The sequence below is a fragment of the Trachypithecus francoisi genome, unplaced genomic scaffold (assembly GCF_009764315.1).
Source record: "Trachypithecus francoisi isolate TF-2019V2 unplaced genomic scaffold, Tfra_2.0 Lachesis_group3, whole genome shotgun sequence".
Lineage (NCBI taxonomy): Eukaryota > Metazoa > Chordata > Mammalia > Primates > Cercopithecidae > Trachypithecus > Trachypithecus francoisi.
In genome coordinates this window covers 74,924,582-74,945,090 of record NW_022681468.1, presented here as the reverse complement: position 1 = coordinate 74,945,090, position 20,509 = coordinate 74,924,582, and the positions used below count along the sequence as shown (strand labels likewise).

The 20,509-nt window shown below is 42.4% G+C and overlaps 1 protein-coding gene across 4 annotated transcripts in view; it reads left to right on the top strand.

The window, feature by feature from the left end:
* Positions 1 to 20,509, top strand: part of AP4S1 (adaptor related protein complex 4 subunit sigma 1) — a 98,656-nt gene that overhangs the window by 47,181 nt on the left and 30,966 nt on the right. The window contains exons 2-5 of one of the 4 annotated variants that reach the window (XM_033188348.1): positions 5,120 to 5,328; positions 8,587 to 8,673; positions 11,620 to 11,688; positions 17,994 to 18,005. In XM_033188348.1, coding sequence (XP_033044239.1) covers positions 5,191 to 5,328; positions 8,587 to 8,673; positions 11,620 to 11,688; positions 17,994 to 18,005 — 306 coding nt within the window. In that variant the 5' untranslated portion in view covers positions 5,120 to 5,190. Of the gene's footprint in view, positions 1 to 5,118; positions 5,329 to 8,586; positions 8,674 to 11,619; positions 11,689 to 17,993; positions 18,006 to 20,509 lie in introns of all 4 variants that reach the window. The other 3 variants (XM_033188347.1, XM_033188349.1, XM_033188350.1) reach the window with 3 other exon arrangements.

Below are 20,509 nucleotides of genomic sequence, written 5' to 3'. Positions count from 1 at the left end.
TTGCCTGGGCAGTCACCTCCACTCTTCAACAGGCATGGATGCCTCTTCAAACAGATAATTAATGTTTTGTGCTCCAAGAGGCTGTGAAGTAGATCAAGCCCTGTAAATCAGCCTCTGATTGGTATTCTGACAGCCAAGCTTTTAGCAAACTGACTCTTAACAGACACCTTCTGATGAACTGTTGCTAAGATCACTAGCTGCAAATGCTTACCTGGGATGACCTAGCCCTGTAATAATCTTCCCCACTTTCAGTCTCCTAAGCAGCAGATTGGGAAACTGGTCCCTGAAATTGGAGCTGCTAAAAGTGACACCTAATATTTGTGAACAAGTTGTAAGTATACATTAAAATCCAACTTTGTTTTCTTTTTTTTTTTTTTTGAGATGGAGTCTCGCTCTGTTGTCAGGCTGGAGTGCAGTGGTGCAATGTCGGCTCACTGCAGTCTCTGCCTCTCGGGTTCAAGTGATTCTTCTGTCTCAACCTCCTGAGTAGCTGGGACTATAGGTGCGTGCCACCACACCCAGCTAATTTTTGTATTTTTAGTAGAGACAGGGTTTCACCATGTTGGCCAGGATGGTCTCAATCTCCTGACCTCGTGATCCGCCTGCCTTGGCCTCCCAAATTTGGTGCTGGGATTACAGGCGTAAGCCACCGCACCTGGCTGTAAAATCAAATTTTTAACAAAGATTTCAGATTGATCTGTATGCCACATTTATTCCACATCATTTCTCATTTATTCTAGACACAAATCTAGTGTTTTGTGCATAGCAAATAGTGATAAAGTGAATGGGAAAATTTTTTAAATCCTGGAGGTTTATTTGTTTATTTATTTATTGAGACAGAGTTTAGCTCTTGTCGCCCAGGCTGGAGTACAATGGCACAATCTCGGCTCACTGCAAACTCTGCCTCCCAGGTTCAAGTGATTCTCTTGCCTCAGGCTCCTGAGTAGCTGGGATTATAGGCGCCTGCCACCACGTCCAGCTACTTTTTGTATTTTTAGTAGAGACAGGGTTTTACCATGTTGACCAGGCTGTTCTTGAACTCCTGATCTCAGGCAATCCACCCTCCTCGGCCTCCCAAAGCACTGGGATTACAGGCATGAACCACCACACCTAGCCAGGTCTATTTATTTGTAAAGGACCTTAGGAATCACCCTGCTCAGGGTTCTCAACCTGGAGCCCAGAATAGGTGTCAGCAAAGTCTGTGGATGTCCTGAGGTTCTTTTACAGCATTTAAGTACATATCTCCTTGCACATTTTTCTGTAAAAGATTCATTAACTTTCTTTGTATTCTCAGAGGGGTCTGTGTTCTAGTTTAATATACTTATATTACCAGATGAGGATGCTAAAGTTAGTGAAATCAAATGGATTCTCTGATAGCACACAGTAAAAACTCACTAGGAATTGGCCGGGCGCGGTGGCTCACACCTGTAATCCCAGCACTGTGGGAGGCCGAGGCGGGCGGATCACGAGGTCAGGAGATCCAGACCATCCTGGCTAATACAGTGAAACCACGTCTCTACTGAAAATACAAAAAATTAGCTGGGTGTGGTGGGGAGCACCTGTAGTCCCAGCTGAGGCAGGAGAACCTGGGAGGCGGAGCTTACAGTGAGCAGAGATTACACCAGGGCACTCCAGCCTGGGGGACAGAGCGCGAGACTGTTTCAAAAAAAAAAAAAAATTCACTAGGAATTTATGTTATAAGCAAATATTGGCTGGAAGCAGAGACTCACGCCTATAATCCCAGCACTTGGATGGCTAAGGCAGGAGGACCCCTTAAGGCCAGGAGTTCAAGACCAGCCTGAGCAAAATAGTGAGACCCCCCCCCCCCATCTCTACAAAAATAAAAATAAAGGCCAAGCGCAGTGGCTCCTGCCTGTAATCCCAGCACTTTGGGAGGCCGAGGTGGGCGGATCACTTTAGGTCAGGAGTTCGAGACCAGCCTGGCCAACATGGTGAAACCCTATCTCTACTAAAAATACAAAAATCAACCAGGCATGGTGGCAGGCACCTGTAATCTTAGCTACTCAGTAGGTTGAGGCAGGAGAATCACTTGAACCCAGAAGGCAGAGGTTGCAGTGAGCTGAGATCGATTGCGCCATTGCACTCCAGCCTGGGCGACAGAGTGAGACTCTGTCTCAAAAATAAAAATAAAAATAAATAAAAATTAACTGGGCATAGTGACATGTATCTGTAGTCCCAGCTACTCCCAGCTACTTGAGAAACAGAGGCTAGAGGATCACTTGAGCCTAAGAGTTCAAGGCATGAGCCATGATAGTACCACTGTACTCCAGCCTAGGCCAGTATCCTCCGGACTGTTAAGGTCATGAAACACAAGGAAGACTGAAAAACTGTTCCAGACCAGAAAAGACTAAAGCACATGACAATTAAATGCACTATAGTATCCTGGATGGGATGCAGGAACAAAAAGAGGACATTAGTGGAAAAATCGATGAACTCCAAATAAAGTCTGGAGTTAATAATAATGTACCAATATTGGTTTCTTAGTTTTGGCAAATGTACCATGGTAATGTGAGATGCTAACAATGGCCATCTTTGCAACTTTACTATAAATCTAAAATTTCAAATGTTAAAATTTCATTTAAGAACTATTATTCATCTTAGTTTTTTGCACTGATTCTCACAGATATTACACAATGTGAATACGATTTTGTCAGCTGAGCCAGACCAGCCAGCTCTGGTGGTCATGATGAAAGAAGGACTGGCCATTCATCAATATTATGCTCACTGGCGTTGATTTTTTCCAAACCCTATGTTGAGTGTAAGAGAAACAAACACGAGATTCAATACAACTGAGTTAGACATAACAGCACAAGCATGAACCCCTGAATGAGGAGGATGAGTTAGGGGTGTCATGGATCCATGCATGTGCTTGGCCTTTGAACCACAGCCCACCTCTGACACAAAGTCATGCAGTGACTTTGGGTATCATCTTTTCTTTTTTCTTTTTTTCTTTTTTTTTCTTTTTGAGACAGAGTCTCGCTCTGTCACCCAGGCTGGAGTGCAGTGGCACAATCTTGGCTCACTATAACCTCTGCCTCCTGGGCTCAAGAGATTCTCCTCCCTTAGTTGGAGTACAGTGACGTCATCACAGCTCGCTGCGACCTCCACCTCCCGGGTTCAAGCAATTCTCCTGCCTCAGCCTTCTGAGTAGCTGGGATTACAGGCGTGCACCACCATGCCCAGTTAATTTTTGTATTTTTAGTAGAGCCAAGGATTCACCATATTGACCAGGCTGGTCTTGAACTCCTGACCTCAAATGATCTGCCTGCCTTGGCCTCCCAAAGTGCTGGGATTACAGGCACGAGCCACCGTGCCCTTCTAAACTTTAACCTGCCTGACCTTAAAATAAGAATAACAGGCTTGATATGGTGGCTCACGCCCGTAATCCCAATACTTTGGGAGGCCAAGGCAGGAGGATCACTTGAGCCTAAGTGTTCAAGACCAGCCAGCAATATAGTGAAACCTCATCTTTACAAAAAGTTAAAAAATTAACTGGGCATGATGGTGCATGCCTATAATCCTAGCTATTCAGGAGGCTGAGGTGGGATCACTTGAGTACAGAGGAAGATGCTGCACTAAGCTGAGATTGCACCACTGTACTCCAGCCTGGGTGCAGAGTGAGGCCCTATCTCAAAAATAAAGGATAACAGAAGTACCTGCCTCAAATAATTGTGAGACTTGCTCAGGATAGGACCTTAGAGAGCTTGTTATAGGGCCTAGAGGAATTTGATAAATTAATATCACTACTATTTCCACCACTAAGGAAAGAAAAGCTTTACTATAGATCTTGTCTCCATTGCCCATAAAATAAAGCCCAAATTCCTTAGCATGATTTCTAAAGCCAATTTTGTCATATGTGAGTAGCTTAATTTCCAGCAACTATTCTTCCCACGCCCTGAACTGTAGCCCCAGTGAACTTTCCAGAGCTTTCATACCGATTTTCTCTGCCTCAGTCGTCCCCTGTAGCTCATTCTTCATGACCTCACATCAGTGCCCCTTCTCTGGGAAGCAGTTCTTCACTCTCCTGTGACGTTCCTTGTCCCTCCCTTCTGTACACCCATGGAAGCAGACCTGTCCCAGTTATAACTCATCACCTTGTACTGCCGTTGTTTACCTACCTCGCACCTTTGCTAGGTATAAAAATCAGAAGATCAGAAGTCCTTACTACTTCATCTCCCCATTCTTCTGGTGCTCGACACGTCATTGTTAAGCAAAATAGATGAGTAAATTGAATGAATATAAACAGAAGTACTGCAGTTGCTCAGAATTGTTTTGGAGAATAACTGATGAAAATTTATCATTGGTTTTTATTTATTAAAACCTCAATTAGTTCATAGGAATGAAGACTGATATTATTAGATGATATTTACTACTACTTTATTTACTGTTTATCTTTTTTTTTTTTTTTTTTTTTTTTTTGAGACGGAGTCTCACTCTGTCGCCCGGGCTGGAGTGCAGTGGCCGGATCTCAGCTCACTGCAAGCTCCGCCTCCCGGGTTTACGCCATTCTCCTGCCTCAGCCTCCACAGTAGCTGGGACTACAGGCGCCCGCCACCTCGCCCGGCTAGATTTTTGTATTTTTTTTAGTAGAGACGGGTTTCACCGTGTTAGCCAGGATGGTCTCGATCTCTTGACCTCGTGATCCGCCCGTCTCGGCCTCCCAAAGTGCTGGGATTACAGGCTTGAGCCACCTCGCCCGGCCTTTTTTTTTTTTTTTGAGACGGAGTCTCGCTCTGTCGCCCAGGCTGGAGTGCAGTGGCCGGATCTCAGCTCACTGCAAGCTCCACCTCCCGGGTTTAGGACATTCTCCTGCCTCAGCCTCCCGAGTAGCTGGGACTACAGGCGCCCACGACCTTGCCTGGCTAGTTTTTGTATTTTTAGTAGAGATGGGGTGTCACTGTGTTAGCCAGGATGGTCTCGATCTCCTGACCTCGTGATCCGCCCATCTCGGCCTCCCAAAGTGCTGGGATTACAGGCTTGAGCCCCCGCGCCCGGCCCTTTACTGTTTATCTATAAAACATTTAATATAATTCTTTGAGAAATTTGATCTTGCCTTTCTGGGTTTTTGTTTGTTTGTTTGTTTGTTTTTGTCTTCAAGGTTCCAGTTACAGCCATCCCTTGTCATAACTTTTGAACTATATTTGGAAAAATACTGGCCAGGAAAGAAAAATGATAAAATTTTTCCTCATGGTGAATAAACAAGGGCAGACTCGACTTTCTAAGTACTATGAACATGTGGATATTAATAAGCGTACACTTCTGGAAACAGAAGTCATAAAGAGCTGTCTCTCTCGGTCCAATGAACAAGTAAGTCTCTGGTCCTCTCCTTTATCTCTACATTCAACTCGGCCTTGGCAGATTTGTTATTACTGAGTCTCAGGGGCCGTCATTTCCTTTGATCTATATTCCTTCAATAGCTACTAAGGAAAATAAGAAGTGATGTGAAATGAAAAACTGAAAGAAGCATAGCTCTCTTTACATCCCTTTAAGAAAATTAAAACAAGGAAAACCTGGAAGAATCTTGGGTTCTTATTTAAGTAAGCATATTTGTCTCAATGCACTTTGGAAACGACAATAAAATTTCCTTCTGCTAATAGACACCTCTTCTTTTTTCATTCTTACGAATTCAGCCCCTGAAACTCTCATGAGTGCCTGTAGCAGGTAGCTTTCTATAAGCCAAAAAATGAAGATCAGATGATTGGTATAGAGGTAAATACTGAAGACCCATTTTATGTCAGAGGATAATATTATTCTCAAATGGGGTGGTTTTATTCTGCTTATTATTTTTGTAAATATACCACCAATATAATGCTGAAACCAGTGATTTAAAAACAAGTTTGATTTTATTATCTAGGTAGGGAAAATGGAAATTAAAAATTCATATGAAACAACAAATTTATCCATCTTCCAAAATGGAGATTAAGGCTGGGTGCAGTGGCTCACGCCTGTAATCCCAGCACTGTGGGAGGCGGAAGCGGGTGGATCACCAGAGATCAGGAGTTCGAGACCAGCCTGGCCAATATAGTAAAAAATTAGCTGGGCATAATTATGCACAACTGTAGTCCCAGCTACTGGGGAGGCCGAGGCAGGAAAATTGTTTGAACATGGGAGGTGGAGGTTGCAGTCAGCCAAGACTGCTTCACTGCACTCCAGCCTGAGCGACGAGCAAAACTCTGTCTCAAAAAAAAAGGAGGTTAAATAGGAATTTTAAAACTGAGTCCATTTTTTTTGTTTTGTCTTTTGAGACGGAGTCTTGCTTTGTCACCCAGGCTGGAGTGCAGTGGCGCCATCTTGGCTCACTGCAATCTCCGCCTCCCAGGTTCAAGCGATCCTCCTGCCTCAGCCTCCTGAGTAGTAGCTGGGATTACAGGTGCGTGCCACCACGCCCGGCTAATTTTTGTATTTTTAGTAGAGATGGGATTTCACTATGTTGGTCATGCTGGTCTCGAACTCCTGACCTCGAGTGATCTGCCTGCCTTGGTGCTGGGATTACAGGCATGAGCCACTGTGCCTGGCCAAAAACCGAGTCCATTTTGTAAAGAATTTTTTCCCTAGCTCATACCTTGAACAAAAAAAATTTTTTTTTTTTGAGACAGAGTTTTGCTTTTGCCCAGGCTGGAGTGCAACAGCATGATCTCGGCTCACTGCAACCTCTGCCTCCCAAGTTCAAGTGATTCTCCTCCTGCCTCAGCCTTCCAGGTAGCTGAGATTAGAGGCATGTGCCACCATGACCGGCTAATTTTGTATTTTTAGTAGAGACGAGGTTTCTCCATGTTGGTCAGGCTGGTCTTGAAATCCCAACCTCAAGTGATCCACCTGCCTTAGCCTCCCAAAGTGCTGGGATTACAGGCGTGAGCCACCACGCCCGGCCCCTTGAACAAAATTTTTATGAATAATTTTGTTTAGAGAATTACTTAATCCAGGTCCTAAACTTGCCAGATCTATTGGGCATTACTCAACAACTGAGGGAAAATCAGAAAACTTGTTTAACTCATGCATTTTAATTATTGTCAGTTCTCCATTTCACTGCACAGTGGGCTGCCTGTGAGCACCAGTGCTAAATCATAAAATATTAAGCTACATCAGTGCTCAAAAGTAACATGGTACAAATGTGTCTCCCCTGGCATCTAAACTGATTTTTCAGTTGGGACATCTCAGAGTTCCTCTTTGAATTACTACTTTGGCCTGCCATGGCACACACTGTTTCATGTTGTCAGATGGAAACAGAAACTTTTAAAGGGCTGTGTTAATAGCCACATACTTTAAGTAAAAGTAAATACTCTTAGAAGCATTCCTGTTTGAACCTTTCTGCAGAATGCAGGCACTCAATTTCAAATATCATTTTCACTGATAGGTTACCCTTTGAAACGAAAGCTTTGGAATGAATATACTGTTAGATACTTTTGATGCATTCTAAATTATTTTAGATTTTAAAAGGAGTCCACTGGGCTTTTGGCATAATCAGGCACCAATGTAGCATAATAGCAGGTTAGTTTTTATCCATAGAGGTGCTCTGATACTTTTTTTTTAATGTCAGAAACTCCTGAGAGGCTTTGAAAAATGTTCCTCAGTTCTTTCAAAAAGGTTGTGTTTCCTTGAAAGATCCAGCTGAGCAGAGATCACACTGGCTCTACAGTGAGCCAAAAGCTGCAGAATGCTTCTGTACTCATTACCTTTATCCTAATTTTAAATAAAAACCTAAATTCCTCCATTTTATAGACTGTCAGATGGCTTTCCCATAGAGGCATTTCCATGGTCAAAACTTGTAGCTTCATTCCCAGGTACATCCGGGCACCCAAGAGCAGCACATCCAGCACACCCTAAAATCCAGAAGAAGAGTAACCCTGTGCTTCTGCTCACTCTCCACCTCCCATCCACTCAGCGCCTTCCCATAACTCTTTGTACAAAGGCGATAGGAAAGGGATAAATGAGAAGGGAGTTTTATCCATGTGTCAGTGGTGGCAGGCTAGTTAGTAATTCATATGAAGCAATGTTTACAATGCGAGATTTTGTCTAGCATCTGCCACAAAAAGGCCATCTTTAAATGATTTATAAAATAATCTACATGGATTCTTTTCATGAGTTTAGGAAAAAGCAACCAATTTTTGTTTGTTTGTACAATGTATTTGGCTCCTCAATGACTATTAAATAGTACAAAACCGAGAATATCTAATTGCTTCCAAAAAAGTCTTGGGGAGGTGAGGAGAAGAAAGTCTTCTTTATCATGTTTGCTTATTTTCACTTCAGAGGCACTTTGCTGATTATTCATTATCTTTGCCTGCTGAGTTCCACACAGAGCCAAGCAAAGGAATGAGAAGGAGTGTAAGTGGGAACCCATGTGTTCCCACTCAGACTTTTTTCCAAGACTTCTCCAGTTTCCACTAGAGATGCTTCCAAGTGGGCCCCTGAATATTGTGAGAAGGCCACCAGTGGTTGTGTAACATCTTAATATTTTATATTTCTAGGAATGTTTGTCAGATGAATCAGAACCTAGAACCTATGCATGTCATTTTAAATAACTCTCTCTCAACAACAGGAATTAATATCTCATTGTGTTTTGTCTAGTGCTCTTTCATTGAATATAAGGATTTTAAGCTGATATATCGGCAGTATGCAGCTCTCTTCATTGTGGTTGGAGTTAATGACACTGAGGTAAGATAATAGAAGAGCCCTTGGAAAATGCAAGAATTTCTTTCCACTTGCCTCCCTAAGAATTATGACTCTCTTGATTTTTTTTTTTTTTTTGAGGCGGAGTCTCGCTCTGTCGCCCGGACTGGAGTGCAGTGGCCGGATCTCAGCTCACTGCAAGCTCCGCCTCCCGGGTTTACGCCATTCTCCTGCCTCAGCCTCCCGAGTAGCTGGGACTACAGGCGCCCGCCACCTCACCCGGCTAGTTTTTGTATCTTTAGTAGAGACGGAGTTTCACCGTGTTAGCCAGGATGGTCTCGATCTCCTGACCTCGTGATCCACCCGTCTCGGCCTCCCAAAGTGCTGGGATTACAGGCTTGAGCCACCGCGCCCGGCCTTTTTTTTTTTTTTTTAATGGAGTCTTGCCCTGTTGCCAGGCTATAGTACAGTGACGCGATCTCAGCTCACTGCAACCTCCACCTCCCAGGTTCAAGCGATGCCTCTGCTTCAGCCTCCCAAGTAGCTGGGATTACAGGCACGTGCCACCACACCTGGCTAATTTTTTGTATGTAGTAGAGATGGGGATTCGCCATGTTGGCCAAGATGGTCTTGATTTCCTGACCTCGTGATCTGCCTACCTCAGACTCCTAATTTTTTTTATTTTTATTTTTTTAAGAGACAGACTAGCGTGCAATGGCACAGTCATAGCTCATTGCAGCCTTGAATGCCTGGTTTCAAGCATCTTCCCATTCTCAGCCAGCTGACTAGCTGGGACTACAGGCTCACACTCCCAAGCCCAGCTAATTTTTTTGCTTTTATTTTTTTTAGAGATGGGGGTCTCACTATGTTGCCCAGGTTGGTCTAGAACTCCTGACTTCAAGCGATCTTCCTGGCTTAGCCTCCCAAGTAGCTGGGAATACTGACACAGGCCACTGTGCCTGGCTAGGATCTTGGTTTCTAGCAAGAATGAGGAAACTTGTGTGGAAGAGAAATATCTAGGATGTTTCTTGGATTAGATGAGGAGCTTGCAAAGTAGAGAAGCCCCAAACCACAGAATGCCTTTTTCTGTTGTAAGCAATACCAGTGCCCTGCCCTTGTTCTCTTGAACATTGAAGCAGCTCATAAGTATAGAGACCAACTGATTTTGGCATTAAACATGGGCTGATATATCAAAAGCCAGTGAAAACTATAAAGATGATTGTATTGTGATTATATCCCCTCAAATTTATTTAGTTCACCCCTTCACAAATGCCACTCCCAGATCAATAGTACTTATGGACATGGAATCCCTGAAAGGATGTTTTACATCTAGCTGAAATATTGATTCGTTGTTTTTTATCCATGAACCAAACTTTGAAGTGGTTTTCCCATCTCCACAGATAGAAAAATGATGGCATGAAGAACCTGAACAATTGCTTAAGCCAATTTGTGGTAAAGTCAGGAAATGGAGCTAAGAACTCTAAATACTAGACACTAAGATTTTAATCTGGCTAGATTTATCATAGACTTCAAAAAAAAGATTCTTTTGGAGACAGTCTCACCTTGTCACCAGGCTAGAGTGCAGTGGTGCCACCTCGGCTCACTACAACCCCCGCCTCCTGGGTTCAAGCGATTCTCCTGCCTCAGCCTCCCGAGTAGCTAGGACTACAGGTGCCCACCACCACGCCCAGCTAATTTTTGTATTCTTAGTAGAGACGGGGTTTCACCTTTTGGCCAGGATGATCTCGATCTCCTGACCCCATGATCCACCTGCCTCAGCCTCCCATTGTGCTGGGATTACAGGCGTGAGCCACCACACCCGGCCTAAGTTTTTTAAGGTGGGGTCTCTCTCTCTCCCCCAGGCTAGAATGCAGTGGCACCTTCACCTCTCACTGCAGCCTTGACCTCTTGGCCTGAAGTAATCCTTCCACCTCAGCATCACGATCCTGAGTACCTAAGACTACAGGCTCATGCCAAGATATCTGGATATTTTTACTTTATTTATTTATTTATTTTTGTTTATTTTTTTTTTTTTTTGAGACGGAGTCTCGCTATGTCACTCAGGTTGGAGTACAGTGGCACGATCTTGGCTCACTTCAATCTCAGCCTGCCAGGTTCAGGTGTTCCTCCTGGGTTCAAGCAATTCTCCTGCCTCAGCCTCCCATGTAGCTGGGATTACAAGCGTGTGCCACCATGCCCAGCTAATTTTTGTATTTTTAGTAGAGACGAAGTTTCACTGTGTTGGCAAGGCTGGTCTTGAGCTCCTGACCTCAAGTGATCTGCCCATCTCGGCCTCCCAAAGTGCTAGGATTACAGGCATGAGCCATTACGCCCAGCCTATTTTTTTATTTTTTGTAAAGAAGGGATCTCATTATGTTGCCCAGGCTGGTCTTGAACTTCTGGGCTCAAGTGATCCTCCCACCTCGTCCTCCCAAAGTGGTGGGGATTACAGGTGTGAGCCACCACGCATGGCCTTTTTGTTTTTTAAGACAGGACCTTGCTCTGTTTCCCAGGCTGGAGTACAGTGGTGCCATCGTAGCTTACTGCAGCCTTGAGCTCCTGGGGTCAAGCCATCCTTCTGCCTCAGCCCCATGAGTAGCTGAGACTAGAGGCATGCAACACCACACCTGGCTAGTTTTTTAAATTTTTTTGTGGAGACAGAGTCTCACTATATTGCCTAGGCTGGTCTTGAACTTCTGGCCCCAAGCCATCCTCTCACCTTGGCCTCCCAACTTGCTAGGATTACAGATATGAACCACTAAACCTGGCCAAAAAAAAAAATCCTAGAGGTTAAGGTTTATCTACATTTCCCCTATTGATAAGCATCTTTTAAACAAGTGAGTATAGAACTGTTCCGAGTATTTGTCAGTGGGAGGCTGCTTTCCTCATATTATCAGTTCACTAAAAGCTGGAAGCTGACTGGGATGTTCTATGTCTGATTTACATGAGGGCCATACTAAAATTGATTCTACCTTTCTTCTTTTATTTTAGAACGAGATGGCTATTTATGAATTCATTCATAACTTTGTGGAAGTTTTAGATGAGTATTTCAGCCAAGTGGTAAGTCTAATGGCTAAAAAATGGTTTACTTCCTCAACCCAGTTTGCCAGAAATTGAGTCTCTTTGGACCTATATCAAGAACATGTGTTAATACAGAGTTTTAATAAGTAAAAATTAAAACTTAAGTGATGCCAAATTTTCTTTATCTTTCCTGCTGGTTTATCCAAAGTATTACAAGCCTATATATGCCTGAGATCTTTATAAATAACTGGAAAAAAAAACAAAAAAACCCTCTTATAGCCAGGTGCGGTGGCTCAAGCCTGTAATCCCAGCACTTTGGGAGGCTGAGACGGGCGGATCACGAGGTCAGGAGATCAAGACCATCCTGGCTAACATGGTGAAACCCCCTCTCTACTAAAATACAAAAAGCCGGGCGTGATGGCCCACGCCTATAGTCCTAGCTACCCGGGAGGCTGAGGCAGGAGAATGACATGAACCCGGGAGGGAGACTCCGTCTCAAAATAAATAAATAAATAAACGTATGTAATAAAGCTGGGTGTGGTGGCAAGCACCTATAGTGACAGATACTCAGGAGGATGAGGTGGGAGGATTTTAGGAAATTTCATCACTTGACAAGGAAACATACCCATTAGCACTTCCCCTCATTATCCCCCTCCACACACACCAGGTAACTAGTGATCTATCCTTTTTTCTTGATGAGTTTTTTATTTTTTATATTGATACATAAGAGATGTAGATATTTTCATGATACTTGTGATAATTTGATACATTCATATAATGTATAAAAACCAAATCAGGGTAATTAGGATCTCCATCACCTTAAATATTTATATTTTCTTTATGTTAGGAACATTCGAATTATTCTCTTAGCTATTTTGAAATATACAATAGATTATTGTTTACCATAGTCACGCTACTGATTTCTCAAACACTAGGTCTTATTTCTTCTATCTAATTGTGTATTTGCACCCATTAATCTACCTCTCTTCATTTCCTCTTTGCCTCTTCCTTTCCCAGCTTTTGGTCACCACCAATTTACTGTCTATCTTTATGATACCTACTTTTTTACTTCCCACATGAATGAGAACATGTGATATTTGTCTTTCTGTGCCTGGCTTATTTCACTTAACATAATGACCTTCAGTTCCATATGTGTTTCTGCAAATGATAGGGTTTAATTCTTTTTTATGGCTGAATAGTATTCCATTGTGTATATATACCATATTTTCTTTATCCATTCATTCATTGATGGGTGCTTTGGTTGATTCCATATTTTGGCTATTGTGAACAGTGCTACAATAAACATTGGACTGCAGACATCTCTTCAATGCATTGATTTCCTTTCTTTTGGATATATATCTAATCTACTTTCTGTCTCTATAGATTTGTCTGTTCTAGATATTTCATATAAATATAATTGTACAACATGTGATTTTGGTGTGACTGGCTTCTTGGATTGAGTGTAGTGTTTTCAAGATCCATCCATGTTGTAGCACATATCAATACTTCTTTCCTTTTTCTTGCCAGATGATATTCCATTGTATGGATGGATATACCAAATTTTTTTATCCATTCATCAGTTGGTAGACATTTGAGTTATTTCCAGTTTTTGGCTATTGTAAATAACGCTTATATGAACATTCGTGGACACGTTTTTGCATAGAACCATGCTTTCAGTTCTCTTGGGCTACCTAGGAGTGCGATGTGGTAACTCCATGTTTAGCATTTTGATGAACTGCCAAACTGTTTTCCAAAGTGTTGGTGTGATTCAAAGTCCCATCAGGAGTGCATGAGGGTTTCAGTTTCTCCACATCCTCACCAAAACTTGTTCTTACCTGTCTTTTATATGATAGCCATCCCGGTAGATGTAAAGTGGTATAGAGGCCAATGAATTGTAGGTGTCATTTGTGTTTCACTAATGGATAAGGATGTCGAGCATCTTTTCATATGTATATTAGCCATTTGTCTATCTTCTTGGGAGAAATGTCTGCTCAAATCCTTTGCCCATTTTTAAATTGCATTATTTGTTATCTTATTGTTGAGTTGCAGGAGTTCTTTATATATTCTGAATACAAGTCCCTTATCAGATACATGATTTGAAAATATTTTCTCCCGTTCATTTGTAAAGAATCAATTGTTCCAACATCATTTATTCAAAAGACTGTTCTTTTCCCCTAATGAATTGTCTTGGCACCCTTATCAGTAAATCAATTGGCCATAAATGTACGTGTTTATTTCTGGCCTCTCACTTTTGTTGCATTGATCTCTATGTCTAGCTTACATCAGTAGCACACTCTTGATTTCTGTAGCTTTGTAGTAAGTTTGAAACTCACCAGTCTTTTAAAAAAGAGTCAGTAAAGATGTTTTGCTTTGCTACCATAGGCCTTCTGGGCTTTAGTTAGATATTCTTGAGAAGTAGCAGTGGCATAAGCTTTTTTTTTTTTGAGACGGAGTTTTGCTCTTGTTGCCCAGGTTGGAGTGCAATAACGTGATCTCGGCTCACCACAACCTCCGCTTCCCAGGTTCAAGCAATTCTCATGCCTCAGCCTCCCAAGTAGCTGGGATTGCAGGCATGCGCCACCACACCTGGCTAATTTTTGTATTATTAGTAGAGACAAGGTTTTTCCTTTTTCCATGTTGGTCAGGCTGGTCTCGAACTGCCAACCTGAGGTGATCCACCCACCTCAGCCTCCCAAAGTGCTGGGATTACAGGCGTGAGCCACCACACCCAGCTAGCGCAAGCTTATTTTTTAAAGTTGTTTTATTTCATTTCGCATTTAAATAAAAACAATTAAGGAATTGTTTCCAAGCTTCTTCCTGAGGCAGTGAGCAGAATGTACTCCCTAATTAGTAATACTGTGTGCACTAAAACCCGGAAAGGGCAAAACGCAGATTAGGAGGTTATGTCTTCAGCCCACCTCCTAATGCCTGAAGTGAGGTTTGGCAAACTCCTTCTTCATGGGACAGTCAGCTAGCCTGTCTTCGTCGTCTTAGTGCAACCGTTCTCAAAGTCTGATTCCTGGACCATTAGCATAAGTTGAGGACTTGTTAGAAATTCAAATTCTGGGCCCTACCCCAGACCATTGCATCCGAAGCTCTAGGTTGAGGCCCAGAAATCTGGTTTAAGAAGGCTTCCAGGTGAAACTGATACATGCTTAATTTTGGTAATCACTGCCTTAGTGCATGAGGCTTGCTGTAAGCGTTTTTGGTTTTTTTCTTTCTTTTTTTTTTTTTTTTTGAGATGGAGTCTCGCTCTGTCGATCTTGGCTCACTGCAACCTCCGACTCCCTGGTTCAAGCAGTTCTCCTGCTCAGCCTCCCGAGTAGCTGGGATTACAGGCACATGCCACCACACCCAGCTAATTTTTGTAATTTTTTTTTTTTGGCGACAGAGTCTCGCTCTGTCGCCCAGGCTGGAGTGCAGTGGCCGGATCTCAGCTCACTGTAAGCTCTGCCTCCCGGGTTTAGGCCATTCTCCTGCCTCAGCCTCCGGAGTAGTTGGGACTATAGGCGCCTGTCACCTCGCCCAGCTAGTTTTTGTTGTATTTTTTTAGTAGAGACAGAGTGTCACCGTGTTAGCCAGGATGATCTCGATCTCCTGACCTCGTGATCTGCCCGTCTCGGCCTCCCAAAGTGCTAGGATTACAGGCTTGAGCCACCGTGCCCGGCCAATTTTTGTATTTTTAGTAGAGTCGGGGTTTTACCATGTTGGCCAGGATGGTCTTGATTTCCTTACATCTTGATCCGCCTGCCTCGGCCTCCTAAAGTGCTGGGATTACAGGCGTAAGCCACCGCACCTGGCTGCTCTCAGCCTTTTCTTGATTCAAGAGTTGATGTTGGGAACACGCCTAGTGGTCTGTGATATGGTGATGCCTCTGGCCAGGAAGGGGCTGGTGCCTTCCAAAGCCGAAAGAGACAAAGAGGTGGTCATTCCAGAGACTGGCCTTAGAGGACAGAGGACATGGAGACTGGCTTTAAAATCTATCCCTGTGTTGATTGCTTGGCAAGACATAGACCGGCACTGTTCAGTAAAACTTTCTGCAGAGATAGGAATGTTCTGTACCTGTGCCATCCAGTACAGTAGGCATTAGCCAGATGTGGCTCTTAAGCACTTGAAATGCAGTTAGTATAACTGAGGAAATGAAGTTTTAATTTTACTTAATTTAAATCTCCACATGAGGCTGGTGTTTACCATATTGGACAGCATAGCTCTAACTTCTGCTTACCTTGTGATGACCACTTTCTTGTTCAGACGGACTAGTTGCAAGTCAGGGTCTATGATCAGAGCTGACTATGATTAGCCATTTCAAGGTGACACCCACCAAGAAGAATATAATTTCCCAAAATAATAATGTTCTAAGACTAGGAGAATAAAAAGTGGGTACAAGTACTATCATTGCTAAGGTTTTAAAAATTATTATTATTATATTCAGTAACAGAATAAATAGCATATTACTGAATTATAGGTATAATTTGAGGGAGAGTCAGTGACCACATAAACCACAAAAGTAAAGATTAGAATTTAATTTCAGTTAGGTGATTCTGCAGGACTTGGACGGTAGATACTAAGGGACAGCTTGGCTTAGGATCAAACCATAGCAAAAAGAAGAAGAGGAAGAGGGAAAAGAACACTATGGGAAAGAAAACAGGATCTGTCCCCCTCACAGCGACAGCCTTGTCATGTAAGATTTATTTTTAGGTTTGTGAATTTTAAACATTCTTTCTGTGGCTATTTTTAATCTTCGAGAATTTCCAAATCTTAAATTTGGAGATCAGTCTCATGCTGTCTGAGGCTGAGAGAAGCATCCCAGCATCACATTTTTAAAACAAAAAGCCAACCCCAGTAAGCTTCAAAGGACACGGCTTTGCCACAGGTGAGGGTTGTTGCTGTTGAAGAAGTGATATCAGGGGATTTTCAGTGCTTCATTTGACAAACCTTAAGTCCTTTCATATTTGAACTTAATTCTCTTTACTTTTTTCTTCCTCCATACTTTTTTCACTATATAAATATGTATTTTATTTTATTTTAAAAATTTTAAAACATATAAGCAAAGAGAAAGAGGAAAGCGAATACATGTAATTATACATTTGTCTAAACCTATAGAACATACACCAGAGTGAACCCTAATGTAAACTGTGGACTTTGGGTGAGAATGGTGTAGGTTTGTCACTTTTAACAAATGTACCACTGTGGTGGGGAATGCTGACCATAGGAGGAGGCTGCACATTCAGAGGGACACGGGATGGGATGTCTGTGTACCTCCCCCTCAATTTTACTCTGAACCTAAAACTTGCTCTTTAAAAAGTAATGTTTTTTTTGGCCAGGCATGATGACTCACACCTATAATCCCAGCACTTTGGGAGACTGAGGCAGGTGGATCGCTTGAGCTCAGGAGTTCAAGGCCAGCCTGGGCAACATGGCAAAACCCCGTCTCTACAAAAAAATACAAAAATTAGCCAGGTGTGGTGGCGCACACCTCTAGTCCCAGCTACTTGGGAGGCAGAGGTGGGAGGATCACTTGAACACAGGAAGTGGAGGTTGCAATGAACCAAGATCATGCGACTGCACTCCAGCCTGGGTGACACACTGACTCAAAATATATAAAGACTTTCTCGAAATAAATAAATAAAATAGATTTTTTTTTTAAGTTAGAAGAAGATCATCAGTAAGCCCATCAGTTACTGATAACTGCTGTTAGGTACATTTCCTTTTAGAGTTTCTATGTCTGTCTGTAGCTATATAACCATATATATCTTGATCTGTATACATGCATACATAGGATAATACTATGTATGCATTTTATAACTTTTTTTTTAACAATATGTAAGTACTTATATTTCTACATTGTCATTTGTGGATATGCTACGGTTTACTTAGTTCTCCTCCTTGATAGATATTTAGGTTATTATCAATAATTCGCTATTACAAGCACCATTACCCTGAATATCCTGTCATATATGATTGTGCCATTGTCTAATTTTTTCCTTGGGATAAACTCCTAGAAGTAACATTAGTGGATTCAAAGATGTGTCACATTGTTACCATCTCTGATACATCAAATTACCTACATCTGTAAAGGCTGAGTTAGTTTCTTTTTCCCTCTGCTTTCTAAAGATGAATGGTACTGGCCTGTAAAATTCCTTTGAACTACAGCCTATTTTTAAAAAAATTACAGTCCCAAACTCAGGGCCTTGGCAGAATCAGACTGCTGTGGCCTCCAAGTCCAGAAGCAGGTAGGAGAGGCCACTGCTATGGATGCAGAAGCCTCTTCAGTCTGACTCTGCTAAGAGCAACAGGTCCCAATGTCTTTGTTCTCACCCTTGCACTCTTTTTCTCTCTTCCAGAGTGAATTAGATGTATCCTTTTTCAATACTGTTTTCCACGGTACTTGGCAAGCGCACTCTAGTCCTTATCAGGTAAGTGCCACGGAGCAGGAAAACTATTCAGCAGTCCAGAGTGTTCATCACCAGCAACCATGACAAGACAGCTGGAGGTGTGGGTGTTCTGCAGAACTCCTCCCCTACCTCGTCACCCTTCTTCAACAAGACAATTCTTTTTTTTTTTCTTTTGAGATGGAGTTTCACTCTTCTTGCCCAGGCTGGAGTGCAATGGAGCAATCTCTGCCCACTGCAACTTCCACCTCACTTCAACCTTTGCCTCTTGGGTTCAAGTGATTCTCCTGCCTTAGCCTCCTGAGGCATTACAGGCGCCCACCACCAGGCCCAGCTAATTTTTGTATTTTTATTAGACACGGACGGGGTTTCACCATGTTGGCCAGGCTGGTCTCCAACTCCTGACCTCAGGTGATCCACCCACCTTGGCCTCCCAAAGTGCTGGGATTGATTCTTAAGATTTTTTTTTTTTTTCAGGCAGGACAGCGCTCTCATAGTAGTTAATAGCTACTATTTGTTCATTTAATTTCCTTTAAGCATATGGAATAGGCATTTTCAAAATTTAAATAACACAGCCAAAAAAGTGTTTAGTCCTCCTACAGAAAGTGGATTTCCAGGGTTCCAGGTATAAATATCTAGAAATGCCCTACATGACCAGAATAAGGCCTTCAGTGTTGATAAACTGGAAGGTTAAAGAAATTGCCTGGCTTGTAATCCTTGCTATCAAATGTATTCATTTCCTTGATAGCAGAGAAAGTTCTCCTTTTCTCCTTTTCTCCTTTTCTGTCTCTTTTAAATCACAATATCCAAGTACCCTCAAAACAAGCGTGATTTGCTTAGAGTACTGCAGGCCCCCAGATTTTGGCAGGAGCCCTTAGGCTTTGTGCCAGTGTTTGGGAGGCCAGCTAACTTTGAAGTTTATTTTTTACTTCAAAAATCTACCTACCACTTGAGTCCTTGAAGAACACATCAAGTTTCAATCTAAAATAGTAAATTAACTATAACAAATGTTATATATAAATATTTATATATATTAGAATATAACTATATACAAAGTATAACAATATGTTTATGTGTATATATACATACACTTATTTGTATGTGTGTGTATGTATGAGTACGTGCATAAACACACAGCCATTTTTCCACATTTTGCCAGAAATATTAAGTGGATGGAAAACTACTGGTTCTGGGCATGGTGTCTGATATATATCATATGTGTATATATATATATTTCTCATATATATATCATATATATAAATGAGATATTTGTATTTTTAGTAGGCACAGGGTTTCACCATGTTGGCCAGGCTGGTCTTGAACTCCTGACCTTAGGTGATCCACCCACCTTGGCCTCCCAAAGTGCTGGGATTATCATATGATATCATATATCATATATATATAATATATATATGAGCCACTGTGCCCGGCCATATATATATGGCAAATTTTTTTTGAGAGGAAGTCTTGCTCTTGTCGCCCAGGCTGGAATATAGTGGTGTAATCTCGGCTCACCGCAACCTCTGCCTCCCAGGTTCAAGCCATTATCCTGCCTCAGCCTCCTGAGTAGCTGGGATTACAGGCATGTGCCACCATGCCTGGCTAATTTTGTATTTTTAGTAGAGACAGGATTTCTCCATGTTGGTCAGACTGGTCTCAAACTCCCAACCTCAGGTGATCCGCCTGCCTCGGCCTCCCCAAGTCCTGGGATTACAGGTGTGAGCCACCTCACCCAGCCAAAAAAAGTTTTTTTTTTAAGAGTGTGTGTGTGTGTGTGTGTGTCTAATTTATATATTTTGTTTGTTTGTTTGTTGGAGACAGAGTCTCGCTCTGTCACCCAGACTGGAGTGCAGTGGCACGATTGTGGCTCACTGCAGCCTTCAGCCTTCTGGGTTCAAGCGATTCTCCTGCCTCAGCCTCCTGAGTAGCTGGGATTACAAGCACCCACTATCATGCCCAGCTAATTTTTTTTTTTTTTTCATAGAGACGGGGTTTCACCATGTTGGCCAGGTTGGTTTTGAACTCCTGACCTCAGATGATCTGCCCGCCTCGGCCTCCCAAAGTGCTAGGATTACAGGTGTGAGCCACCGCACCCAGCCTAATTTATAAATTTATATATACACTTATATAAATGCCCAGAACCAGTATGTTTGCATCCACTTAATATTTCTGGGGAAATGGCTATTTACTTGTTATTACTGATAGGAAATGTCGCCGTGTTGACAAAATTCATTTTGTACACTGTAATTGGAAGCCTCTGTAAACTAACTGGGAAAATCTGAGTGCCCTCTAGTGGTGAGTGACCCAAATCTATGATCACTGTGACCTAGAAGGGATTATAGATCCCTTCATAGGTTTTAGCATGCTGAATGAAAAGTATCGTGATATACAGACCATGTTGTATATTATGGTGTATTTTCATTCAGCATGGTCTGTATATTACAGTATGTTTTTATTCAACATGTAAT